This window comes from Amaranthus tricolor, chromosome 6, assembly GCF_026212465.1.
Source record: "Amaranthus tricolor cultivar Red isolate AtriRed21 chromosome 6, ASM2621246v1, whole genome shotgun sequence".
In the NCBI taxonomy this organism is placed as follows: Eukaryota; Viridiplantae; Streptophyta; class Magnoliopsida; order Caryophyllales; family Amaranthaceae; genus Amaranthus; species Amaranthus tricolor.
The window spans coordinates 26,318,722-26,345,856 of record NC_080052.1 but is presented as its reverse complement, the minus strand read 5'-3'; the positions used below and the strand labels follow the sequence as shown (position 1 = coordinate 26,345,856).

General features: G+C 33.3%; 4 protein-coding genes across 4 annotated transcripts in view; all 4 read left to right on the top strand.

The window, feature by feature from the left end:
* The window catches only part of LOC130815715 (uncharacterized), a 32,199-nt gene extending 22,740 nt beyond the window's left edge, over nucleotides 1-9,459 (top strand). The window contains exons 37-49 of the mRNA XM_057682200.1: nucleotides 1,234-1,305; nucleotides 3,671-3,736; nucleotides 3,963-4,031; nucleotides 4,119-4,154; nucleotides 4,237-4,274; nucleotides 4,827-5,197; nucleotides 5,286-5,481; nucleotides 6,515-6,655; nucleotides 6,801-6,919; nucleotides 7,051-7,261; nucleotides 7,431-7,662; nucleotides 8,335-8,485; nucleotides 8,889-9,459. Of these exons, the coding sequence (XP_057538183.1) occupies nucleotides 1,234-1,305; nucleotides 3,671-3,736; nucleotides 3,963-4,031; nucleotides 4,119-4,154; nucleotides 4,237-4,274; nucleotides 4,827-5,197; nucleotides 5,286-5,481; nucleotides 6,515-6,655; nucleotides 6,801-6,919; nucleotides 7,051-7,261; nucleotides 7,431-7,662; nucleotides 8,335-8,485; nucleotides 8,889-9,284 (2,098 nt within the window). The 3' untranslated portion in view covers nucleotides 9,285-9,459. The remainder of the gene's footprint in view (nucleotides 1-1,233; nucleotides 1,306-3,670; nucleotides 3,737-3,962; nucleotides 4,032-4,118; nucleotides 4,155-4,236; nucleotides 4,275-4,826; nucleotides 5,198-5,285; nucleotides 5,482-6,514; nucleotides 6,656-6,800; nucleotides 6,920-7,050; nucleotides 7,262-7,430; nucleotides 7,663-8,334; nucleotides 8,486-8,888) is intronic.
* Nucleotides 9,460-11,230: 1,771 nt separating this feature from the next.
* Nucleotides 11,231-19,128, top strand: LOC130815052 (MACPF domain-containing protein CAD1-like). Its single transcript, XM_057681388.1, has 6 exons — nucleotides 11,231-11,786; nucleotides 15,480-15,715; nucleotides 16,870-17,065; nucleotides 17,577-17,760; nucleotides 18,040-18,194; nucleotides 18,301-19,128. Exons 1-6 carry the CDS (start codon nucleotides 11,505-11,507, stop codon nucleotides 18,937-18,939), a joined length of 1,692 nt encoding a protein of 563 aa, XP_057537371.1. The 5' UTR covers nucleotides 11,231-11,504; the 3' UTR covers nucleotides 18,940-19,128.
* A 192-nt stretch (nucleotides 19,129-19,320) lies between these two features.
* LOC130815053 (oil body-associated protein 2A-like) lies at nucleotides 19,321-21,926 on the top strand. The gene is made up of 3 exons (XM_057681389.1): nucleotides 19,321-20,198; nucleotides 20,287-20,401; nucleotides 20,885-21,926. Exons 1-3 carry the CDS (start codon nucleotides 19,857-19,859, stop codon nucleotides 21,139-21,141), a joined length of 714 nt encoding a protein of 237 aa, XP_057537372.1. The 5' UTR covers nucleotides 19,321-19,856; the 3' UTR covers nucleotides 21,142-21,926.
* Nucleotides 21,927-22,194: 268 nt separating this feature from the next.
* LOC130815054 (cyclic phosphodiesterase-like) lies at nucleotides 22,195-25,548 on the top strand. Its single transcript, XM_057681390.1, has 3 exons — nucleotides 22,195-22,714; nucleotides 24,301-24,355; nucleotides 25,017-25,548. The coding sequence occupies exons 1-3, from the start codon at nucleotides 22,430-22,432 to the stop codon at nucleotides 25,220-25,222; spliced, it is 546 nt and encodes a 181-aa protein (XP_057537373.1). The 5' UTR covers nucleotides 22,195-22,429; the 3' UTR covers nucleotides 25,223-25,548.
* The last annotated feature ends 1,587 nt before the right edge of the window (nucleotides 25,549-27,135 follow it).

The following is a 27,135-nucleotide window of genomic DNA, read 5'->3' as shown; positions in this document are numbered from 1 at the left end:
TGATTAATTCTCAGCATTAAGGTTGTAATCTCATTGAATGTAATTAGTAATATAAATAGTGAGCTCATTAGCAAACCAAAAACACATCAAACACAAACCTGTAAGCCTAAACATATAGCCTTTGCATTTTCTTACATCTTTTGTAATACTTCATTGTAAGAGTTGTATTTCTCAATTGTGATATTATAAGCAAATAACTACACACCACGGAGGATGTAGCCATCATTGGGTGAACCTCCTTAAATCTTTGTGTTCTTTTTGCATTGTTTTATTTCCTTTAAACATTGTCATAGTCATTGAAACTATATCGGTTCATCAAAGTTACTTTGTGCCTTTCGATCTTGGTAACATTAGAACTTAAGTTTCATACTTAGACTCTAATCAAGCAATTATTTCATAAGTAGATAATTCACATTAAAGATTGTGATTTGGTATACCATTTACTGATAGGAGTAGCTCATTGAGACTTGGGAGAGATTAGAACCTCCCATAAATTTTAAACATTATCTTTATTCTCTATTCTTTATCTTTGAATATCAATGTTAGTTACGCAATATAGATTTTGGCTAATGGGCCAGAGGCATACCTGATACTACATTCCTCTTGCTGTTCCATGATCCCTTTTGCATTTAACTGTTAATACATTTTTTATCATCTTTTATCTTTGAATATTAATGTTCTTTACGCAATATAGATTTTGGCTAATGGGCCAGTGGGCAGCAGCTTACCTTATACTACATTCCTCTTGCTGTTCCATGACCCCTAATGAACTAATTCTAGGTTTAGAAATGTTTCTTAATATACCTTTTGAGAACTTGACTTTCTAGTTTATCATGGTCGTTGCAGTATAGATATGCCAACAGAGTTCTGTGTGGCATGGAGAGATGACTATTCTCTCTATTGTTTTGATTGCCTCCAAGGCTCCAATATAATTTATTTTGCAACGACAAAAGTGTAGTTAGAAGAAACCGAGGATTGACTTAAATAGAATTGGTAGAATTCATATAATCTCAGGTCTCAGTATAGCTGTCTTTTTGGTGCTGAGTAAAACTGATGGTGCTGTTGGGTGCATAGAAGCCCAACAAGTTCAACACAATGATTGGACTCTGAGTTGTGTTGGGGATCGTGGGTCCCCACTTGAGTAGTTTTGGGTTTTGGAGGAAAATTTGAAGCACTTCACCTCCTAATGTTCTTTTTTGAATTGATTTTCTGATATTGCATGTTATCTTGCAGGGATCTGAGCTTCAACAAATTGAATGGATCTATTCCAAACAGTCTTCAGTATGTAAATACATTACAAAATATGTAAGTAATTTAATTGAATCAATTAATTACATTGTTGTATATTATTTTTAAGACAAGAAGCCAAAAGCATCAGTATTCTTCTACAACCAATCTGATTTGAATAAGAAAAGGTTTAGGCGTTGGATATATTGTGGATAAGATGAAAGAGAATTGTTAAAGGTGGTTTGAGCATGTATAATGGCAGAGTGTTGGCAAATCGGTTAGGAAGATAGATTGTTGGAACGTAGGGGATTTAAAAAGAACGAGAGGAAAAGTAAAGATGAACTGGAGGGTAGGTTTATAAAAAGATATGAAGAATCTGAATTTACGGGTTGAGATGGTGGATAATCTCTATGTTGCATGTAGCTGACCCAATCCTTTGGGATTAAGGGTTTGGCATTATTGTTGAGTATCAATCTGCTTTGCATTATTGCTTTATTTAAGGAGCTTCAGCAAACATCATTCATGTGTATCATAAGGACATTTTTATACAAGAATCTTCTAAGTTTTTTTTTAATTTTTTTTAAAATTTAAGTTCAAAATAAACTTTTTGTATTTCATAATCCACATCAGAGAACTTCTTTTAGGCAAAAGAAACTGGGAAAGTTAAGGAAAGAAGTAATATGTAACTTGTCCCTCACTAATGTTTAGATAGTTGTGCTGTGCATATTCAATTTTGATAAAATGATCTTATTTCTTAAACTAGTTGCATAAAATTTATCTTCATATACTCATATGTGAACAATCCTCAAAAAGCAATTCGACGTAAACCTATATCATACTACAGGTTTAAGCTATCTATCAACTTTTAGAATCAATCTATAAATACCCCTTTGTCTCCAATTCTTTATTTTCAATATAAATCGATGCATATGCTCGTATTGCGGGTTGAGTCTAGAACTTTGAATTTGACTATTAATAGATAGTCATATTGATTCTTGATACAACAACAATATTTTATCGCCCAATGTCATTAAGTGGCTCCCACCTAGGATGGGGTTTCAGGTGGTCAGATGTACGCAACCTTACCCTTGTTATACACTTGTTAGTGATAATATAAGAAGTTTGTTTTCGATTTACCCTTGTTAATAATAAACATCTGAAACTTCACATAAATAAGAAGCGCACATGACTTAATGAGTCATTTTGTCTTGATTCATGATTCTAGATAAAAGTAATAAAACCTTCAAATTTCAGTAGCTTCGATTTGGCATCTCTTGTTTAGCATTTAGTCTTATTTGTCTTGATTTTTTTCCCTCTTTTGGCTATAGAAATACAATGTTCTGTTCATTGATGGTAACTTAAATTGAGATTTCCATTGCAAGAAGCTTTTCCAATGTTACTGTTTCCAAATTTACATGATTTTCCCTAGTCAACAAGTATTTGTTACATGAATTTTCAAAGTATATAATTTGTTACCATATTGTACCCTCCTAGTAGAGCAAGATGGTAAAGAGCAAGTGGTAATGGCCTCCCTCCGTACTTTCTAGATTGACTCGGTTGCATGGGATGTGGGGTTTCATCCATGTTGCCCATGGTTTATTACTCACTAATACTTTGTTTGGATTGAAGGAATCGTAAAGAAATGATAGGGAGGGATTTGGAGGGATTGAATTTCTTTTGTTTGGATAACAAATTTAGAGGGAATGGATTTAGAAGGAAGAGATTCAGAGGGATTATTTCCCTTAATTTTGTCAATGCCAAATCTCTCCAAAAGTGGGAAGATTTGGAAGGAATATGGTTTTTCTCTTCCTTTCTCTCTTAGACAAACAAGGAAAGTTTTCTTATAATTCCCTCCCCTTCCTTTCCCTTTTGTTCTTTTCCTTTCTTTCCTAAATCAAACATATTGCAAGTGTGTGGGTTCCACATCAATAATGGCAACAATATGCCATTCCCACAACGTGAAATGGCTCTCGTTCTAAGCAGCATTTCAGAGGTCGGATGTACACGTCTTTGCGCTAGTCATAATAAAGAGGCTGAGTTCCGCGTCAACAAAATAGTGTTTTATTTCTCTGAAGTAATATAATGTATGTTTAAATGATAATTTGGAGAGGAAGGAAAGGAAAGAGAAGGTAAGAGAGGGAAGGGAAGGGAAGGGAAAGGGAGAGAGATGAAAGGTAAACCTTCATTATTTGTTTTGCAAGGAAAGGAAGGGGAATGTGTGTTTTCCCTCCAACTTTTTCCAGCTTTAGAGAGATTTTAACCTTAACAAAACTTATCCATATTTTCGTTCTAAATCCTCCCCTTCCTTTTTGATATCCAAACAAAGGATCATCCCTCCAAATCCCTTCATATCCTTAGTTCCTTTCTTTCCAATCATGTTTGTATTGCAACCTTTTGTTGAGCGTTCCAGTATTTTGATGATATGATTGTTGCCGATGGTCAGGTATCTTACATACAATATGCTAAGTGGACCTATTCCCACCTGGATCACAAGCAAAGTGGACAGCAGGTAGTTACTGTTACTTCTTTCCTTGAAATGTACTTTAAACTGTTAATATGCATGTTGAAACTAAATACTTTACCCCCTCTAATGATCCAATTAGAAGATAACATATGATAATAGTTGAAAACACTCGTTAAGGAGTTTTACTAAATATCAATGCTACCCAGTAAGTCATGCTATTTCTGTATCTTGTAAATGAATTTCCTAATGTTTCTAATATGCATGCTTCCAGCCACATAGATCTTTCTTACAACAATTTTGATCCAAGATTTGCGCCACCTTCTTGCAGTAAAGAAACCTTGTAAGATTCTGTAAATTATCTTCATCACATTCTTCCTTGTTCGTTAAACAATTCTCTGTCCTAATAAAATTGACTTGTGTATTTCAGAAACTTGTACAGAAGCTTTTCAAAGGAAGAGAGCCTGTATGTTCATCAGCTACTTTACAAGGCCTTTTACTTGTCTACTTCCTAAGCATTAATTAATGCTGTTCAAAATGTTGTGTAGGAAATCAAGTGCATGCTTGAAGAACTTCCAGTGTAAAGGTACACTACATCTTTGATATTTCTGCTGTTGTTGCAAGTTTCCTCCCTTCCCTGTCTTTCCCATTATACTTGTTAATTTTCAATAATTTTCTCACTTCCTTATCTGTTTACAATTCATTCTAATGTTAAATGTAGGAAATTACATGATGCAAAATTCTGGCATGTGCTTTTTCTAATAATTCATTTTAATTTTTTTGTCAAGCATCATGACTTTTCTCTTATTTCGATGGGGCCAAAAATTTATACTTTTTTGCTTTCGGGTTATAATCTCTATATTAAAATGACTATTTAAATTATGTGTATTTCTTATATATGTGAAGTTGCCGATGATGTTTGCTCTCAAGGGTCAATCTGAAAACAAACTCTTAGTTATCACTAACAAGGCTAACGTTGCGTACATCCGACCCCAAACCCCACCTTTGTAGGAGCCACTTAATGACATTGGGGGTAATATGTATGTAATAATGAAATGTTGTTGTCAAACATCAAGACATTTAATCTTTTTGTTATTCATGATTATTTTCATCTAATATGTGCCTTCATTTTGTGAAGTTCGGTATTCATTTCATATCAACAGTGGGGGGTCAGAGACACCCGTTGGAGGGGCTATCTATGAGGAAGATGATGAACGTGGGGGCGCTGCAAAGTTTGTTCCCCGAAGACCAGAATGGGGATTTAGCAGTAGCGGAGAGTTCTGGTTTTCACAAGTATCTAATAATTATATAGCAAAAGTAAACCCAAAGCAAAAACTCAAGGGTTCAGAGCTGTATATGGATGCACGATTGTCAGCTACATCTCTAACGTACTTTGGGGATTGCTTGGGAAAAGGGAACTACAGTGTGACACTTTTTTTCAGTGAGATAGTTTTTGCTAACAATTCTTATTCTAGTCTAGGACGACGGATATTTGACGTTTATATACAGGTAGTTTATCGACAATTCCTGTTAAGTTCTTAGAATTTTTAAATGAACTGTATCTTCAATAAGCATAATGATAATTTTCTTGCTGCAGGATAAGCTTGTTTTGAAGAATTTTAATATTGTGAAGGAAGCAAATGGAATTAACAAAGTTGTAAAAAAGGTATTTCAACACATTTTAGTGAATGATACTATAGAAATCCGTTTCTACTATGCTGGAAAAGGGAGCACAGGTATCCCTGTTAGAGGAACATATGGTCCACTCATATCAGCAGTTTCTGTGGAGTCAGGTAACTATATTATTGGTTGTATGTTCTGTCTTTTCTGGCTTATCCATACAGTAGCTGTTAAATTGATTGCATCATTTCATAGCAGCTTAGTTTTTTGGAGACCTGCAAAATTAGTTTGCAAATTGAGTATTAAGTGGATAATTGACAGTTTTGTTTCTTTAGAGATTAAGTATGAGGCAACAGAAGCATGGGGTGTTCCCATTTCCTTGATTAGTGTAAAGTAGCAGACTCGTTGACAATAAGGTTTAATTTTTTTTGAAACCCTGCTTCTTTTTTCATGCAAGGCCAATGTTACATACATGAATCTGTTATAAACCATGACTAAAGGCCTTGAGGGAATGTTAAGTCCAAAATACTGCATACATGGACTGATTTGCAGTCATTTGTATCTTCATGGATTCAGATTCAAAGTTTTTCCAAACTACTTTTCTTTCTATAGTTTTTTTTTTAAAAAAATCTATCTGGGCCTTAGATTGATCTTTAATCATTAGATATTTCCTAGAGTGTATGATGGTTTAACAGTTGGAGGACTCTGTTGCACTTGTTTTCATGTTAATAAATTAGTCCCACAACTTGTTATCAATTCGTTTGTATTGCAGACAAAATTTTGACTAAATTTAAGGATACGGAATGTACTTTGAATCAAATACAAAAACAATGAACAGTTCAGGGCAATTTGTTCATTGTAGAGCAAATATATTAATACTTTCAGCTCGTCTTATATGAGGCCGTCTCACCACGAAATAGTTCCATATAATTAGTCTATTTATCTAATTGATCACTTTAGAATTGTAAATGATCACTTTAAGGTTATAACTTATAAGTAATTAACTTAAGAATATAAAAAAATGATCACTTTAAATTGTAAGTAATCACTTTAAGGTTATAAGTGATAACTTTAAGACAGTATATATTACATTCGGTCAGTACAATAGAGATAGTCTCACACTGAGACCGTCTCATTTGAGAATTTGTGTAATACTATTTATATTTTACATTACAATATTCTAAACTGTAATCCTTTCTGTTGAAGAGTTTAAACCTCCTCCTGATAGAACGAAAATTAGAAGGATTTTAACCGGTGTTGCATCCTTGTTATTGTCTACCACAATTGTCGGTGTTTTCATTTGTTGGTGGAAACGCCGCTCAAGTGACACGGCTTCAAGAGAACAAGGTAATTAATGAGATCTCAACTTATTAGATTTCTTCCTCATATTCATAATATCTAAAGAAAATTTATAATCTCCTTGGACATATTATTCAGAATCTATATGTTCATTGTGGGCGTATTTGCTGCTAATGCTTTATTTATTACACAGTTCTTGCAGGACTTGATCTTCAAACTGGGTTATTTACATTTAGACAACTTAAAGCTGCCACTAACAACTTCAGTGCGGACAGTAAGATTGGAGAAGGTGGATTTGGTTCAGTATACTTGGTATGTACATTGTTGTCTCTCTTCTAGCAAGAATGATCTACTTTAGTATGTTTTTGGCTTCAGTGACAGAAAAACATTATTATTTCTGACATGACAATAAACAAATGCTTCATGATCTCAACATGACATAGGGCATATTGTTAGATGGCACTCAAATCGCAGTGAAGCAACTTTCTTCTAGATCAAAACAAGGAAATCAAGAATTCGTGAATGAAATAGGCATGATCTCTGGGTTGCGTCATTTCAACCTTGTAAGATTGTATGGATGTTGTGTCGAGGGAAGTCAGTTGTTTTTGATCTATGAATACATGGAGAACAATAACCTTGCACGTCTTTTGTTTGGTAAGGAAAACCGATGTAAATGTTCCATAGTATCATTTAATAGAAAATAAACATAAAATTAAAACATAGATATAAAACTCAAATAGCTCAGCCAGGGGATATACGGTTTCCTGGATCCTATACATTTATGTCTGGCATTGCTGGTAATTTTTTTATTTTAAATTTACAGATAATAGTGAACTGAAATTGAAATGGCCTGCCAGGCAAAAGATTTGTGTTGGTGTGGCAAGAGGTTTAACCTTTCTGCATGAGGAATCAATGATAAAAATTGTTCATAGAGACATCAAAGCCACAAATATACTACTTGACGGAGATCTTAATGCTAAAATTTCGGACTTTGGGCTGGCTAGGCTTGATGAACAAGAGTGTACCCACATTAGCACTAGAGTTGCTGGAACAATGTGAGTAACTATCTAATGACTTTGCTAATCAAGTTCTTTATCTGTTTTTTTTTTCTGTGACTTCTGTGTACATTATGTCTTTATCGTCTGCACCCTAATTAAGAGCTCTTTTTAACTTTTTCTGTCTACCACTTTGCAAACGTTGTATGTGTTAAGAGCGACTATCATAAACTGGAAACATCAATTCTCAGATTTTTTTTCTAGCTTAATGGAAAATAACCTATGCATGTGTCAAGTCTGATAATCATAATCTTTTTTATTAGCTTTTCCAATGATAATCATAATCTTGCAAAATGAAGTACTTATCATCCCTAGTTTTCTGTCTTTTGAATAACTTTAGCAATTCATTGCTGAAGTTGGTGTTATGGATTGTTCCTGTGACTAAATTTCCTCTTCCATAGGTGAATTACCCTTGACAGTAGAATATAGAGAAAAAATACGGTTTCAGTCACGGTGCGAAACGGATTTTGTGTAAATGCGAATGGTTTTGCTGGCCTCTCGGCCTATATTTCAGGCTCAAAAACCTTTACGATATGGTCATGATACAGTGATGGGACCTTGTTTTTGAACTATTCTGTACAAGCATGCAGTTGATCGTTTTGGGTTCTAGTGCAATTAGCATATGGTGTTTGGTGTGAAAATATTGTTCAGATGCTTGTTCTGTTTACGCAGAGGATACATGGCACCAGAATATGCGTTGTGGGGCTATTTAACATACAAAGCAGATGTCTACAGTTTTGGGGTTCTGGCATTGGAGATGGTTGCTGGTAGAAGCAACACAAATTTTCGGCCCGATGATAAATATTTCTGCCTTCTTGATTGGGTAATTAAATGTTCATGTATTTTAGTGGTATCTGAATTCTTTACTTGTTTAGCAGCTCATTTTGCACCATGCTAAAAAGTACAAAAGGGCATTTATCAGCTTTTAATTTCTTATTTACTAATAATTAGTCTTGTAATTACTCAGTGATCGGGTTTCTGCTATGGGTAGAGCTTACGACACCATTCTTTCTTATTCCTTAAAGGCATCGTTCACCCAAAGATGCGATAGTTTTAAGGGATGATCAGTGCACTTACCTGCAAGCACATCAGAGTTCCTGTATAAAATGTCGTTGTCTAGAAACGACAGAAAATGACTTCCATTTAACACCTAAACCTTTCAGGACAGATTTGCTTTCTTATGTTGAAAGAATTGGTTAAATTCTAAGTTTTACATTTGTCTTTAGGCCTTTGCTCTACAACAACAAAAAGGAAATCTAATGGAGTTAGTTGATCCGAAGCTTGGGACCGACTACGACAAGGAAGAAGTACTTAGAATGATCAAGGTTGCCTTATTGTGCACCAATCCATCTCCTACCGTGAGACCTGTGATGTCCGACGTAGTAAGCATGCTTGAAGGAAACATGCTTGTACAAGAACTAACCTTAGCGCCCGGTGTACAAAGTAGTGACTGGTTCTATCAGGCTTCCAAAGGGTATCATGATATTAGTTCAGACAGTGAGACTCAAAGCTATATTCGCCCAAACGATGCGAGCAATAATTGCTACTCATTAAATCATTTGTCTCTCAAACCTACTCAACAGTCGAAATCCCAACTAATAGTTGAAGACGATCAATTGTAATATGTATATGTATATATTTTTTCCGATGAGTTGAACAGAAGTATTCCCGAGGTGCTTCGACCAATTGTAATAAAAACGACTTATTTTTGATAGAATGATAAACTTAATGCAAAAAATATGGAGATCATAAGAATTAAAAAAGAATTCTTGTTAATGGAAAATAATTACGGACCATAAATATTTAAAATATATTGAAATAAAGATAGTAAAATATATGTTGACTATAAACATTAAAATTAGGATGATTAAAGTATTATTTATGTTGACTAATAGTAAAATATATGTTGACTATAAACATTAAAGTATTACGGACCATAAATAGTAAAATATATGTTGACTAATAGAAGTATTATTTATATATTAAAGACTAAATTTAATTATGATAAAAGAGTCTTACAACATTTATATCAGAATTAGAAACAAATAAATAAATAAAAATTGAAAAATTTCATGTGGTAATCCTTAAGATTTTGGGCTTTTCACGTGGTAACCAAAACTTTTAAAAAATCCACGCGGTAACTCTGAGGTTTACCAAATTGTTCCACCGTGACCTTTTTGCACATAAATCGTTAGCAAATGTTAATTTTAAAACTTTAAGGCTGTTATACGCCTATTTATGGGACTCACCATATCAAATGCCATCAGTCTCAATCTTTCTCCCCTAAACATAAACTCTAATTTTAAAAACTTCATAGAAATAATATCATTTTGGAATAGGACTATGTTTTATTCCTACCAATACTCTTTTGTCTTTTTTAATTTGCTACAATGTTATGAGAATCACTAATACTCCCTCTTATACTTTTTTGTAGTTTTATTTACTTTTTCACATTTATTGAGATAATATTTTAACTCTTAATATTTCTAATTATTCATAAATAAAAATTATGAAAAATTGATATTAATAATCTTTACATTAAGATGAATAAAATAATATCCCACTTAATTATATTTCAATTTAAGATTAAAAATACATGAAAAATAAGGTGATAATTATATAATAACCAAAAATAAATGTGACTAGGAAGAATAGGAAAGAGTATAAGAATATAAAATACTGCAAATTCAATAGAATGAATGTTTATAATTATAAGATGGGAGAACTTTTTTATTTAGAATTATTTATTATCTTTTTCGTTCCACTAACATTTGCTACAAGTACATGTTATGACTTGAGAGGAATACTAAGAAAAAAGAGAAAACATTATGATTACTCAAAAGTAGGAGAAATATAGGAAAAAAATAAAACAAACTAAAATTAAAAAATGTATTGACCAAAGCTAAAAATAGATATATTATATACTTCTATAGTTCTATCATATATTCCATAACATGTTCGAAATAAAAACAAAAAATATGATAAAAGCGGCTTAAATTTGTGCAGATAAAAGGTTTGGAAGAGGATCAGTCAACCCAGAATCTTCCACTTCACATTAACTAAAAACGCGTTGAGCAGCCATCCATCCAACATTTTACAGTCAAAAGCCTCTCATTTTGGACAACACACAAACATACTCCATCCTCTATATTGCACTTTTCCTTCTATAATTTATTTTTGAAAATTTTATAATTTTTTTATTTTAAATAATATTTCTTATTATTTTTATTTTTATCTATAATCTTCTCTCATTTTCACCAATTTTAGTAATCTTACCAATTTATTACTCCCTCCACTCCAATATAAATGTCCTATTTGCTTGGACACGAATATTAAGAGTGGTTTGGAGTCCATTAAAAAGGTGTTAGTTGGATAGGCAGTGAAGGGTAATCAGTGAAGGGTGAGTAGTAAAGAATAGTTGGGTAAATAAGGTATATGGGGGTATATTCGTAATTACTTGTGTGAACTAAGAATACTTAGGTAAAAAAATAGAAATGTGACAATTGATATGATTTCGCCAAATAAAAAAATATGACAATTATATTGGTCTGCACGAAGTAATAAATATGTTGCGCAATTTATAGAGACAGAGAGAAAGTAATAAACTATAGAGTATTCTTTCCATTTTTCTCTTTTAAAGTCCAACCTACCTCACCCATTTATTCATTCAACTAATAATTTGAACCCCATTTTAGAAAAAAAAAATTTTAAAATCAAAATTCTAAGGGCTGCTACTTTCCATTTACAATTGATAAAGATTGGAACTTTCAACTTTGTACTAACTTATAACCCAACAAAAACTTGCTTAATCCATTAATAATTAAGCTTCTCAAACTTCATCAATGGCAGAAGTATCAATGAAGAACCCAACAAAAAGTGATGCTTTACTTACTACATTAAGCAATGCAATTCAAGCTGTTGGTAGAGGATTTGATGTTACTTCTGATATTAGGTTGTTATACTGTAAAGGAGCACCTGGGTCTTGTTTGATTCATATTGATGAAGATCATACAAGGGATATTCCCATCTCAAATGGTGTTTTTCTTCCTAATGTTTCTAATGATATTCATTGTTTTCCTGGCAAGAAGGCTTGGGATGCTACTCCTGTTTGGAACTTTCATGAGGTGACAATTTCTAAATTTTTTTCTATTTTTTTTTAAAAAAGAAAAATTGTGAGTTATTGAATGATTTTTAAGCTTGATTTTGTTTCATGCTAGATAATGTTTATTGGGTATTTCTTCAAATTTTTGTTGTTGATGTGTATATTTAGCTTGGTTAGGGTTCCAAATTGTTGAGTATCTCATTTTGACATTTTGGAGATTTGACAAGCTGTTATTACATTATTGTGGTTGTGCATTTCAATTTATTATATAAGGGGTGCTAGTAGATATTTGCAGCTAATGAATTGTAAAAGACAATGGAAGTTTTGGTTTTCTGGTGATTGTGGAAGGTTCACCCTGACTTGTAGGAATTCCTATGGGATGTGAGCATTATGGAAGGGAAGTGTTATTTAGTGTTTTTTGACAATTGATTATTGAACTACTAAACTCAATAGAAGAGGAATATGATTTCATACATTCTTGAGTTTCCTAAAGATTTTTTAATGACAACTCTATGCGAAGCCAGAACTTTGAGCTGAGGGTGGACTACTAGCACCCCTAGCTTCGTCTCTGACTCTATGAATGGCTCAACCCAATATTACATGAAACGAAATTCGATCAGATATGAGAAACGGAAAATGGAAATGAAAAACCTTAATTTTAAAAACTTAGGAAACATAGGCACACAGCACACTTATATTTTACACCATAGAATAAAATGAGTAAAAAGAAAAAAAAAAGAAAAGAAAAGAAAAGAAGGACTTATGGTATTATATGTGGTTTTGGGCATGAAAAAAAACATTTGAGGAATGTGGTTTTGGAAATGTTAATATAGAGTTTCGGAAACGAAGGTTCCAACACGGGATTCAGTGGGAAATTTCTGGTTTCTTGTAACTATGGCTTAACCATTTAGTGTTTGTTGCGCAATGGGTTCTTTATTCATCATGCGGTTGTTGGACCAACACGTAACTTATCCCACTGAAAGTAAACAGCTCCATTTCTAGTTGTTAAGCGAGTTCTTCCCTTGTTGAAGTTGGACCATTGTTTCTCAGGTTGCAACTGAACTACTGATTGCTAAAGTGTAACTGTGTAACAGTGTACGAGTATACTGAAGTGTATTCTATAGAATTCAATAGTTTGCTGAAGGAGTCTGAATAATTATCTCAAATCAGCAATTGAGTTCTGATTTTGTTTTGACTATAATCATACCGTTTTTCTTTGTTTTTCTGACAATTGACTGGAAATCTTCACGAAATTTTTGTCTTCTATGTAGAAAGATAAGCGTAAGAGTAGTAGCTAGACTATTTTATTGTATATCTGATCTCCTAGGAAGCACGGGGATGTCCAGCATTTTTCCGTGTTGGAAACGTTTCCTGTTGAGGAAACTTGAACTTGTCCAAACCAGTTTGGATGTTTGACACCTCCTTCCTAAACACAGAAAAGGACAGAATATGAAACAAGGAAGAACATAAAGAGGAGAAGAATAACATGTAAAAAAAGGAATATATAAGAAGGAGAAGAAAAATATGGTAAATTAAGGAAAGAAATAGGCAGGAGAAGAAGAAAGTAAGGAGAGAAGACCTGAAATTTTGAAGTTTTATTGAAGTTTAAGATGTTTCCAGGTTTTCCTGAATTCATAAATTGACGTTCCCCCATTCCCGTTTCTACATCCATTTTGAAAATGTTTCCATTGCTGAGCTCCCTGAAATGAATTTTGCTGGATTCACCCTAGAGAAATACATTCTTTTCAATAACTCTTGGGCAAATTATGTGTATTCGATAACCAAAAGTATCCCATTTTACGTCAGATTTAAACTTTGATTCCGTATGCTTTGAATTTCAATTCTGAATTTCACAACTTTATTCAAAATTTTCTTTTAGCATCTCATCTTAAAATTTTATAAGGATTCACTCATGGGAGCATTTTAAGCTTTCTTCCACATTCGAGCAATTTTGTTTTGGGTGAAAAAAGGCAGTATGGTTACTGTATAGTTTGCAAAATACCAGATGGTTTGCAACTGTTTGAACATTGATTTCATCAACCATAATATTCAGTCATGCACGCTTGATGAGCACACATGGTTCATTAAAGCAATAGAAGTAAGCCGTCAATACTAGTAGTGTTGATACTCAATTGTCTGTAATATCATCGTGGTGGAAACTACGAAGATTTCTCGAATTCTACGCAGAGTAGGACTGTTCTCATTAATTCTTTATTTTAGTAATGAGACTGTAAATAGATGACCATATTTCGCTTGAAGTCTCTTGCTAGATTCTTGTTATTCATATTATAACCAGTTACAACTACATTTTTCCTTTAACTACTTAGTGATCTGTTGTTGCTTGTTTTACGTTAGAGTTTAGCACGAATGAGTTTCAAATTTAGATCTAGTCCATAGTGTAAAAACAAGGCCGCATCGGATCACGTCAGCTGAATTTGTAAAGATTTTCAAAAAAAAAACCCTGATATTTTTCACTTTGTAAAAGTGTAAAAAACCGAGTTTAGCCTTATCAAGGGATATGGTTTTGACCGATATTTAGGCGTGACGATAATCGCATCACTTCCGTTACCTGATCTTCGTTCTGTTACCGTGATCGCCACCATTACCACAATTCTACTTTACATTCTCTACTATTTTATCTTTTTTAACCATAGTGTAAAAATGCAGTAACGGTTGTGATCACGGTAACGGAACGGTGATGCGGTAACGGAGTGATGTTGTTATCATAACACCTAAGCATGGATCGAATTATAAGATATCCCTTGATATGGTCCAAAACACGGTTTTTTTAACACCTTTACCATGTGGGAAATCTTGGTTTGCTTGTTTTGAAAACCTTTATATTGCTGCCGATGCGATGCAATATCTAACTTGACACTCTTTCTGCTTGAAAATCAGCTTTCTTCCATGCTTATCAGCTAAACTATAAAAATGTGCGTGCAATATGCTCCTGAATGTGCGATAACTCTTTTTTGATTTGAAAATGTGATTGCAATATGCTCCTGAATGTGCGATAACTCTTTTGATTTCAGGCTTTTCCTTGTCCAAGCTCTGTTATTATCTAGAGAATGTATATGATTCAACTCCACTGTGATTCAAACTATTTTTAACCCAAGCCAAGCTATTATCTAGAGTTTCCTCTATGAAACATTAAATATATAAAATTCCGAATTGCGGTACGGAAAACTCAAACGATGTGTGTTATCTGATTTACCTGGATCTACCATGTTGTTCACCTGAAATGTAGTGTGTATGCTGCATTTTTATTCCTATTAATCTTGCTGAAGATACTCTTAACATCCTGTCATTGTTTTTTTCTTATGATTCTAAGGACTAAGTATCTTTTTACTCAGTAAGCTTAATATCTCTGATGCAATGTTTTTTAATCTTTATAGTATTCTTGTGCTTAAGTGAATAAGCTATAGTTAGTGTTATTGCTAAAGAGATACATGTAGTGTTGAGTTGTTTTACTACTAGTGAATTAAACCTACAGTATTAAAATTCCTCCATTTGTTTTTTTTATGGCCTTTTTTTTTGAATTTTTGTACAATTTATTTTTACTTTATGGCTTTTCTTTTGTTTCCCTTCAGTTATAATTTATCCCTTTTTGCTATATGGTCTTTTATGTTCGATGCGGGAGCTTCCATCTATGTCTAGATAGTCTGTCGATCAATTTATGAATAAAATCTCTTTTTTCTTCTCGTGTCTAATTCAGATGTCCGAGCATTTCAATAAGAAGTCAGGGTTATCCGGAAGCATTCCCCTTGGAAGCTTTAATGCCATGTTTAATTTTAGTGGTAGTTGGCGAGCTGATGCAGCATCTACTAAATCTCTTGCAATGTTGGGCTATTTCATACCCTTGTATAGACTTGAATTAAAATCAAAATTAGTTTTGAAGGATGAAATCAAAGCTGCTGTTCCTTACACTTGGGATCCTCCGGCTTTGGCAAGGCAAGTTAATCAATTCGTCTATACTTTAATTTCCTTCCGAGTAGTTGAAATCTCCGTTTAGTCCATCATAAATTAGCTACGTATATGTTCACTTAACTGTTTATTCATTTTGTTTCATGGCAATGAAGTAAAATTCAAGCTCATATATTGTGCTGTTTGTGTGCCTTCTTACCATCTTTAGTTACTTTTCAGTTAATTTCACGTTCCTTGCTTCAAATGCTTTCAAGTCTCAACTGACTTAATTTCACTTTCCTTGTCTGTATTTTACAAGTTTACCTGAAAACAACTTTTTAGAAATAGCCTTTTTCAGTTAGGATGAGTTTCGAAAATTTTTATGGTCATTAATATATGTTCTAGAGTTTTTTGACCCAGTTGAGAAACACCATATACAAAAATGTTGTAAACAAAAAAAGTTTCAAGATAATTGTTGTTCTTATTTCTAATTGTGTGTTAATGAAAACTATGAACTATTCATATTTTGTAAATATATTGAAAATAATTTATTAAGCTATCATGATGTTTTCACTTCTTTGCTAATAAAAAAATGTGGTTGCCATTTAGTGTTTAATATAAACAGTGGAATAGGTTGTAATCTTGGTTTCCAGAAAAGAAACAACTCCCTAAACTTCTAAATGCATCTACATCCGAACTTTTGTTGTTTCGCGCTATAAAGTTGATATCTTGAATTCCTGAAAGGAAAACCTTCACGGAAGCAATTTACATGACCATGATTGGTGTTAGAATCCTTTTGTTGAATATTGAATACTTGAATACAAATCTTAGGTAATAAACATGGGCAACCAAAAAAAACAAAAAGATTTAATGAGGTTTACCGGGGTAATGTCCTCCGAGGTGGCCCATTTCTTGTATAAATTTATCGAATTTGTAGTTCTTTAAGTCAAGAACTCCATAAAAGAAAAATTACAATGGAGATAGAGTTTTTGTGTTTGAGGCTAGGTTTCTTGGCTTTTTGAGCTTTCTAAATTTGTGCATCTCTATATTTATTTACGTGTATTTCGATATACATATGCAACATTTATGCTTATTGTAAAACTGTGGTGGCGGTTTATGCTCTGCTGATATTGTATTCTTTATTAGAACCTTTGGGGGTCAGGTTTATGATTGATAACTCATGCGGGCTTTCTTCTTTACAGTTTCATTGAAAATTATGGCACCCATGTTGTTATATCTACAACTATTGGTGGGCGGGATGTAGTTTATGTCCGGCAGGACCAATCATCACTTTTATCAGCATCAGACATTGAGAATTATATGAAAGACATTGGGGAACAAAGATTTTCAGACTTGAGAGGCAAACCTAGTTCTTCCCCTCTGAAATACAAGGACAAGGCTAGTATTGCTGCTTTGCTCAAATAAGACTAATTTCTGTAAGATATAGTAGTGGCAATGTTGTGATTTCTCCCCCCTCAAATGTGTATTTTTCTCAACAATTTCTGTTGCCTTTTTATATTGGGGGTGTTTGGCAAACATCTGATAGCTGGGAGCTGATTATAGTGATTGATTTGACCAGATGATTTTATTAACAAGTTTGACTAGTTGATTTTGAACCCGCTGCTATGAGCAGCTTGTTCAGAAACAACTTATTCATAACAATAAGTTGTTTCAACTAGCTGGTTTACCAAACATTAGCATTGGCTGGTTTGACTATCTAACCCTCTAATTGTATCAAAATAAGCTAAAATTGCCCAATAAGCTACTTTGCCAAACACCCCCATTCTTTTTGTGCGTGTGCGTGTGCGTGTAGGATGGGGATAGAAGGGGTGAGATTTTTTTCCTCAATCTATTTTCACTTTATTCAAGTCTGTTACTAAATCAAAATTTAATAAACGTGTCCTTGCAGGATGTTACGGTGATTTTTAGGAGGAGAGGAGGGGATGATCTCGAACAAAGCTTCGCCAAATGGGCAGAAACTGTAAACTTAGCACCGGATGTAATTGAGATGACATTTGAACCTATCGTGTCTCTACTTAAAGGCGTGCCTGGTCTAAAGCACTTAGCTCATGCTATTGAGTTGTATATGGAGTGTAAGGTTCTACTCACACATCACGTCTATGCTGATTTTCCTTTCATTACTCCTTTCTGTTTTTCATTCAAGTTTATAGGACTTATCGAAATAACATTTTGTTATGCCGAGACTGTAAACGTTAAATGTTCTATGTCACATTAGCGAAAGCCTATCTAATGAAGAAATTTAGTCAAATATGTAGTAGTTATCATCGTTTTTCTTTTGTAGAGTCTTAGATGTTGAGAAGCAAATTTCCGTGTCACTGCATCCCGCTTGAAATGTGTTTTTTTTTTTCCAGACAGGCCACCTCTTGAAGATCTACAATACTTCTTAGAATTTCAAATACCGCGAGTCTGGGCTCCTGAACATAGCAATCTGCAAAGAAAAGAGCCCGTTTGTCCATATCTTCAGTTCAGTTTGATGGGTCCTAAGCTTTACGTGAGCCCCGAGCAGGTGATTGTCATATTTGTTCTGATTTCTTTCAAAAGCATGATATATTTGACGATTGAAATATCGTTATTGTGATTTGTTCTTGTATTCCTGTGGTTCAATGCAACAGGTTACGGTAGGGCGTAAGCCAGTCACTGGTCTGAGGCTAAGCCTAGAAGGTAGCAAGCAAATTCGGCTTACCATCCATCTGCAGCACCTAGTTTCACTCCCAAAAATCCTGCAGCCACATTGGGATTCTCACATGGCTATTGGTGCACAATTATGGAAAGGGCCCGAGGAGCAAGATAGCCGTTGGTTTGAGTCTATTAAATGGAAGCATTTCTCTCATGTAAGCACAGCTCCTATAGAATATAAAGAGGCGTGCATTGTCGATCTTTCTGGTGTACACATTGTAACCGGAGCTCAGTTAGGGGTTTGGGATTTTGGTGCTAAAAGTGTGTTATATCTCAAACTCTTATTTTCCAAGGTTCCCGGTTGCACGATTAGGCGATCCGTGTGGGATCACAGCCCTTCAAATCTTGCTACATTGCATAAAGCAGATGGGACTACGCCTAATGAACAGATAGCAGACGATAGGAAATTAGATAGCACGGGTTCTGCTGCAAAGCTTGCTAAACTAGTTGACTCGACGGAGATGTTAAAAGGACCACAGGATTTGCCTGGTCACTGGTTAGTAACCGGTGCGAAGCTTGGTGTAGATAAAGGGAAAATTGTTCTGAGGGCTAAGTATTCCCTTTTGAATTATTGATTCAGTATGTTGTATTCAGTGTTCATTTCTCTGTGATTTGGAGATCCGGCATTTTTTGTAGTCCTGTAGTCAATCTGGCTATATGATTGATTGTTCATATTCATAATAAATGATGTAATGTAATGAAATTTTGCTGTAAATTAGTTTTTTTTATTTATAATTTTTCATTGCCATTTAATAACCTTATTTTCAAGTGATGATATGTTGAAATTAATTTTGAGAAGAAATGAAAATAGAATAAACATGAACATTAAATTTATCAAGACTTTTTTTCACTCAAATTAATTCATTATCATTTGTATTCAGGGTTGTTTCTAACTCTGGACAATGTAAATATTTGCTTAAGATTTAGAGTTAGAAAGAGTTCTAATATCTGAAAATTCTGATTAATGTAACGATTAAGAAATTGAATGATTAGTTTTTCTATTAATTAAGAAGTACATGACACGTCTATAAATGATAATAATAATATATAAGATTTGTCTATTATATTTTTCCAAACACACATTAAAGTTAAGAATCAACCCTCTAAAAAAAGTTAATTTTTTTCATTTGAAGACAATAAAATATCATAAATAACATTGTTCATATCATTTAATAGCGACCACCAAACAAATTATAACAGAAACAAAAACTTAACAAATGGATGATACTACAAAAGCCAGTCACAGTCACAGGTGTCCTAAACAACATGCAAAATGGCCCTAATTCTTGAAGCCACCTACATTACTTACACTCCATCGACCTTAATTAACATGCAGTACCCACACGTGTACTCCTACACAATCCCAATTCCAAAAAAAAAACACTCTTTAAAACTCATCCCTTCAGGTTTCACCATTCCAGAGTTAAACAGAACCCAAAAAATAAAAAAATAAAAAAATCAATCCTAAAATTCTAAAAAAAAACATAGAAAAATGGCGTCAACAGAAGGAAGAGAGCAGAAAACAGCAGGAGAAAAGATGACAGTAAAAGAACATATAATAGAAAAAGGAGCAGAAATGATGCAGTCCATGAAACCAATAAAGCAATTTAGTCAACATGTTTGTACCTTCGCACTTTACAGTCATGACATGAACCGTCAGATTGAAACACACCATTTTGTGCACCGTTTGAATGAAGATTTCTGTCAGTGTGCTGTTTATGATACTGATAATCGTGCTGGTCGTCTTATTGGTGTTGAATATATCATTTCTGATCGTCTTTTTGAGGCTTTACCTCCCGATGAACAGAAACTTTGGCATTCTCATTACTTTGAGGTTTTTTTTTATTTTTTTTTGTTTATTTGTTTGTTTTTATAATCTTATTATATTATGATTTGTGGTTGATGGGATTTGGTTGTGGCAGATCAAGTCGGGGTTGTTTGTGAATCCTAGGGTTCCGGAAGCAGTAGCGAAGCCAGAACTTGATAAGTTCGCAAAAACATATGGCAAGTTTTGGTGCACTTGGCAAACTGATCGAGGTATGCAACTAATATTACTCCCTAACTCTTTCAACACATGTCTTATTTGATTCAGCGCATTTAGTTGTCTCATTTTTATATTAGATTTTCATATTAGGTTATTTCACCTCTATTGTTCTATTGTCCCATATTCATTTTAAGACACACCTTTATAAGTGGTCTTTCCAATTTTTTTAATGTTATAAATACTTAATACTATTACACATGGGTCTATTATTTAAGTGGACTTTTCCAATTCTAAATACTTACATGCAGTTTATTATTTTAGGTGGTTTTTTCATTTTCTTAATATTTGCATCCAAATAGGGAGTTCTGACAATTTTGATGGCCATGATCATACTCTTTTAATACCGTGGGGAATGATATGATACAAATCATTAAAATTTATACTATACCTTTAGTACATTTTACCAAATGGCTCGTAAGAATATTGATCAATTCATGAACAATTGGGAGTGTTTGACATGCAATATATGCATGCAGGGGACTTATTGCCGGTGGGGGAACCGGCACTAATGATGTCACCACAAGGAGAGGTAGAAGGAATGGTGAAAGCACCTCTGTTACAGCAAAGGGATCAAAAATATGGCATTTCCAGCATTAAACTCAGTGATCTAAGGGTGGATATTACTGGCCCTACTTTTATCAACCCAAATGCAGATTACTGGAAGAAACATGGCAAGGGTTTTGCTATTGATGTTATCACTTCTGAGATGAAGAAAGTCACCCCTTTTCCATAGACAACTAATACATACTTCCATATCAGTGGCAAATTAAAGCCAGATGATCATAGTTATTTAAGATATCGAAATTCAAGTTTTTCTAATACTAGTAGTTGATGAAAACTTCTTAAGCTGCTTTTGCTAATTGCTACTACTATCTTATACATCTTGTTTTCTTGTTTTCTTTTTTAATATATATATGTATTAATATTATGTATACAATTAGTATCATATTTGAAGAGTGTTTATCAATTTTTTAATTTTATTTTATGTTTTTTGTGTATGGTGTGGGATATAGGAAATTAAGAATGAGTCCCTTCTTATCTCCTTTTCAATATTTTATTTAATTCTGGATTGGTAAAAAAATGTTATGTGCCATGCAGCATGGTGGTGATTAAGAATCAGAGGAAAGGGACACTAATTAACCAGAGTTAACTATACATATTTGTAATGCTGTGTTTTAACATATGTTGAAGCTCACTATTACTTAAATAATTCTACCATAATCAAGGACTCGATTTGCTTGAGTTGCTGGTCAATAAAAAATCATGAAAAGTAATTGATGGAAGAATTAAAGATGGTGATGGAAGTTATTCTAGGTCGTTTATATGTCAGTTAGTTTACAAACTGCAATTTCAATGAGGTGAGATATTCTGAATACTCATTCTTACATGTGAGCCATCAAAGAACCACATGTGGCTTGGATATCTTGTTAAATTTGCCACTAAATTTGTACACAAAAGGACCCGTACAAGATGTTGTAACTTCACTATGTTCAAGTCTTATGAGTTTTAATCTAAAATAAATTCTTTAGGAGGAGCAACCTTTTAAGTTTAATTGGGTCGGAATGTCCACATTGTGTTATTTGTGGAAAATTGATATTTTTTGTTCAACTCTGATTCTATGTTATTGCGACATTACGTCACATAATCACTCTAATACTGTGGGCCTACTCGTGTGATCGTACCCACATAATATACCGACTCAGGCCTACAAACCCAGCATACATACATCATAGTTGATAGTTCACACTTTATAAAACCTTAATTATCTTTTTATTTATTCTTCCACATCAAAAACATTAGAATACAATGATGAGCATCTTCCGATCACAAACATTAAAATTAAAATACGATAATATCACAGCATCTTCCAGTGCACAAACATTAAAATACACACAATTCTACCGACTAAATACTTCTATCAAAGCAAACCCAATTACAATTCCTACTCAAAAAGTATTGAATATTAGTATATTCTACGAACAATACCTGTTTTATCATTCAAGCATCATATCAGAGAAGTAATGGCGACCCAAATGAACGTTTATTCAGTGTGGGGACTTCCATCAGATGATGTAAAGAACAGGGTAAAAAAGGTGATGAATACCCTTCAATCCGAATTCAACGCTCCTGATTTTGATCCTCATGTTACTGTTGTTGGGGCCATCAATTTAACACCGGAAGATGCCCTTAACAAATTCAAATCAGCATGCCAAGGTTTGAAGGCCTACACTGCTTATGGTAGGGGCGTTACCACCGGAACTTTCTTCTATCAGTGCGTTTTTCTCTTCCTTGATACAACCCCTGAGGTATTCTTATCATTAATTGGAATCTGTTGCTATCTTTTTTTTTTCTTTTGAAGAAATTAATTTTGACAAAAATTTATTGAGAAAATTGGGAATGATCAAACCTTTGAGTTTGATGATGAATTTAAGGGCCCATTAATTAAATGGTTGGAATAGTAACGAAAAACTAATTTAATCTTTGGTAGAATCTCTTGTTGTGTTAAATGGTCATGTGTGTGTTTCGTCTTTTTTTACCAAATTCATTCCAATTAGAGGTGTTCACTCAGATCATCAAATTAATTTTGGGTTAGATGTTTTGTTAAATGGGGTCTTGTGTTCATATTGATTTTTACGTAATTGTAAATTAACTTTGAAGTCGGTTGAAACATTTTAGGTTACAAGGTCGAGTAAATATCGGATCATTCGATCTGTTTAGGTTATCTTATGAAAATGTGGTATTAGTTGATGATGATACATCGGAAACAAAAAAAGTTTTTTATGATTAAAAATTCATTATAATGTAAATAATATGTATATTTCATGAAAATTTACAGTAAATATTATTCTCATTACTAATTTACTATCGTTTAGTACCAATAGCGTTCGTGTATTATGTGAGAATCATGTGTTAGGCCTAGTGGAGTAGTGGTTGATGGATTAACTGTTAATGGGTTCTGTTGATAATAATGTGACTTGAGTGCACAATTGATGTCTGCATTTATATGTGCAAGTAATGGGATGGAATCCTATGAGATTGATTAATAGGTGAATTAATGTGGTGTATGTTGGTGCTTAAAGTATGGATTAATTCATGAAGTTATGAAGGTGATGAAGTATGACTTAATTATGGGAATTATGGACTTCATGAAGAAGTGTAAATGTTTAATTGAAGATGCTCTACTATGCTTAGTCGGGCAAAACTGTCAGAGTGCACACTGAAGGTCGCTCGACCAGGCCGCTCGACCGAGCGAGCTCCTGGGTGGGTCGAGCAAACAAATAGAATGTATGCAGTAGCTTCCTGTAGCCTACTCGACCGAGCGAGCCTCTGCTTTGGTCGAGCGGACCTTCTAACGTTCTTAGGATGTTGTTTTTGACTCTTCAAGTCCTTGGAGTTGTTTCAATGTTATTAATTCATTGCTTTAATGTATTAAATGTTGATTAGTGTGATCTCTCCTATAAATAAGGAACTCATTTGTTCATTCAAACACATCAAACACAAACCCCAAAAGCCTAAACACATAGCCTTTGTTATTCTCTTACTCAATTGTAATACTTTGTTTGTAAGGGTAAGTTTTTACTCCATTGAAATAATATAAACAAGAAACTACACACCACGGAGGGCGTAGTAATTATTGGGTGAATCTCCTTAAATCATTGTGTCAATTTTATTTCTTTCAAAAGTAGTTAAGTTCATTGAAATTCGTTATCGTTCATCAAGGTACTTCGAACCTTATCTATCTTAGCGCACATTTCAGGTTCGATTCTGACCACCCACTTGACGGACTAATTACCTCTGCTAAGTGACCAGGGGTTCTCTAGCCTACTTTGAATCAAATGCGACAAAGTTGATTATTTTATCTGAAACTGATGGGTTTTGTAATATTTTACAGGTAGTTCATACTAGTGATCATTGTTGTGGCCATTTCGGTTATAATCGGAACACTTGTAAGTTGTTTCTAATTGAACTTATAGTAGGCTTTTGTTTATTGTAATGCAAATGCTTCATATTAGTTGTTTGAGTTGAAAATGTAGTAATTAAGTTTATGATTGGCGTTACAAAAGTGTGTATATAGTTGTCAAGCCATTTCCATGTTCATTGATAGCATTCTACACCCATCAGCTTAAGATTTTGTTTGAGTCGATTCGTTTCTTGATATGTTATCAGGGGCCAATGTGTGACGGAACTTCAAGAGTTTGAATGTCGTTCATCCCTGATTTCAATTGGAATATTTATCATTAGATACGTTACAAGGAACGTTTGTATTACTTTAGCTTTTGATTAAGATAGTTACCCCGACAATCATTTGGTTCGATTTGTAGCCTATTAGAGAAAATTTGACAAATGGTAGTATAAATCTTGCTAGGATTAAGGGATTACTTCATAGAGATTTACTGATGAGTGATGATAAAGAACTTAATGAGTTTTCCTAGTGAGTTCTTGGTAAGTTTCTTGTTGAGTACTGATTCTCTTTCCGGGATAAAAAAAAAAAATTCGATTTTCTGATTTCAATGTCAATATATGACGATTAATATAGAAAAACTTTGAAATCCCGACTTTAATAAAGTTTGATTCCCCTGATCTTGATCGACTTCTATAATTTTGCAGCTTACATGCCACACATGAGCCTGCTATACGCAGACCTAACCGATGAAGAGAAAAAGAAAGCGCAAGATAGAGCTAATGTCTTGGATGACAGCCTCAGAAATTTAAACTTCACAATAAATCGCTTGGCACTATACAAAACTGATACCGAAGATAAGTCGCTCAAATCGTGGGAAAAGGTGGCTGAATATGATCTCGAAGCTATGTAACTTTTTGTGCATACTTGTTAAATATGATTATATGAACTTCCAGAGTTCCGAAAATTTCCTGTAATTTTTAGATCGTCACAAGTCAGATGCTTCTATATGCATTCCTACTGGCTGTGGCCTGTGGCTGTACGTTTTCGTTGGTTTAAAGCTTGACATTGAGTCACGTTTAGCAATAATAAGTATCGTTTTGACAGCAGTTCGATAATTACTATACTGAATCTAGTTTCAGCTTAACAAGTTCCTGTTAACAGACTGTGTAAACTAGGATCTATAGCTGTATTCAGTTTCTGATTCGATATATTCTTCAGCAGAAACATATTTAGTAACCAGACTTTATACTATTATTTGTAGAGTAAGTCTAAAATGGACGGAGTCCACACATTTTATTGTGCACTCTTTCTTAACATTTCGTTCACTAGTATACGCTATTTACTTAGCACATTTTCTAGTTCATATTCATTAAATTTAAGGTTGGTTAAAACTTAAAACTATTTTAACGTGTACTAAGCCCATACAAATTTATTATTTGTATGGATGGTATAGTTGAGCTAGAAATAGTCAACCTCCAAAATATTTACATGACTTATAAAATTATAAAATCTTATAAATATTTGCTTTGAAAGGTCAATTAACAATAATTTTTTATATTATTATTAACAAGAATAAGATTATGTATATCTAATCTTTCAAAATCGTTAAATTGGAGCCATTTAAGGTTAATGGAATATTAAAATATTTTAACATGGTATAAGATTCCATTTAAGCATTTGTCTAGCTTGCTTGTCATGATAAGACCTAAAAGGGTTCAAAATAGACTTGACAACTTGATATATATCCGATCTTGTAATCGAATTTGACTTTGACATGACTTTATAATGAATTTAAAATTATGTGAAAACTAATATGAACGCAAGACCCAATACATTATTGTGCGGACCTCTACTAAACAATGCATCTGTGTATATCAAGTTTATTGACAACCTTCCTCAATATTACAAGTTCATCAGAACAAGCAAATCATTATCTAATGTTTTAAAGTAGTTTAAGTTCTTAAGTATAAATAATAATTGTTGAATTTTGAGAAAATTAAAGTAGTTTAGTATTGGTGGTTTTAATTTGGGTTTTTGATTCAAATTTAAACATCAACTTGAATTTAAGTTGAGTATAGGGGTTCAATTAGTAATTGGGTTTTTGTTAGTGTTGATTTGTATTGGTTATTTGGGTTACTTGATTTCTAGTATAAAGTTTGGTATTTTAGGATATTAAAATTTCAGTTCAGAATCTGGGCGTTCTGTTTTGGCCATTTTCGGGGCTGTTTTGATTGTTTTTGAGTTCTAGTGTCTAGAACTCTGAGTCACGATCGCGTAATTATTTAAATCGCCTCTATACGAGTTTGTTTGAGTAAATTATGACCAAATACTAACAGAGTGTCCTAAAATGATACTAATACGAGTTTAATTTATTATCATAAACTTTCAAACGAACTTACTAACAATTATTAAAGTGTTGATTTATCTCTTGTAGCTATATAGATATGGTTACAATATATGAAATGTTTGCGACCTCAAAAGCTATTTCTATATAGGGTATGTTTACAACATATTGAAAATATATAATGAAAAAGAGGTAGATAATGAAGAGATTTTATTTCTATCAATTTAATACCAATTAGAAGCTATGAAATACTTTTAATTAAACATTTAAGAGTATTTATTGGGTATTCGAGATCAATTAATACTATTTGAGGTTGCCATAGGATTGATCAATTTAAGTTCAATTTGAACTAACCTAGTCTTGATATGGCCAAATTGAACTTTACTATTTTTGGTACGTAAGCTTAACCTAATTGCTCAATCAAAGTAAACTAATGAGTAATATTAAATGGTCATCATAGCATTGTAATAAATGAGTAT

Excerpts from the sequence above, each read along its gene's own strand:
- LOC130815052 (XM_057681388.1), top strand. The coding sequence starts at position 11,505 with ATGGCAGAAGTATCAATGAAGAACCCAACAAAAAGTGATGCTTTACTT. Across the intron at positions 15,716-16,869 it reads GATCCTCCGGCTTTGGCAAG|TTTCATTGAAAATTATGGCA; the intron begins GCAAGTTAATCA and ends TCTTCTTTACAG. Across the intron at positions 17,761-18,039 it reads TATTGAGTTGTATATGGAGT|ACAGGCCACCTCTTGAAGAT; the intron begins GTAAGGTTCTAC and ends TTTTTTTTCCAG.
- LOC130815053 (XM_057681389.1), top strand. The coding sequence starts at position 19,857 with ATGGCGTCAACAGAAGGAAGAGAGCAGAAAACAGCAGGAGAAAAGATG. Across the intron at positions 20,199-20,286 it reads GGCATTCTCATTACTTTGAG|ATCAAGTCGGGGTTGTTTGT; the intron begins GTTTTTTTTTAT and ends TGGTTGTGGCAG. Across the intron at positions 20,402-20,884 it reads CACTTGGCAAACTGATCGAG|GGGACTTATTGCCGGTGGGG; the intron begins GTATGCAACTAA and ends ATATGCATGCAG.
- LOC130815054 (XM_057681390.1), top strand. The coding sequence starts at position 22,430 with ATGGCGACCCAAATGAACGTTTATTCAGTGTGGGGACTTCCATCAGAT. Across the intron at positions 22,715-24,300 it reads TCCTTGATACAACCCCTGAG|GTAGTTCATACTAGTGATCA; the intron begins GTATTCTTATCA and ends AATATTTTACAG. Across the intron at positions 24,356-25,016 it reads CGGTTATAATCGGAACACTT|CTTACATGCCACACATGAGC; the intron begins GTAAGTTGTTTC and ends ATAATTTTGCAG.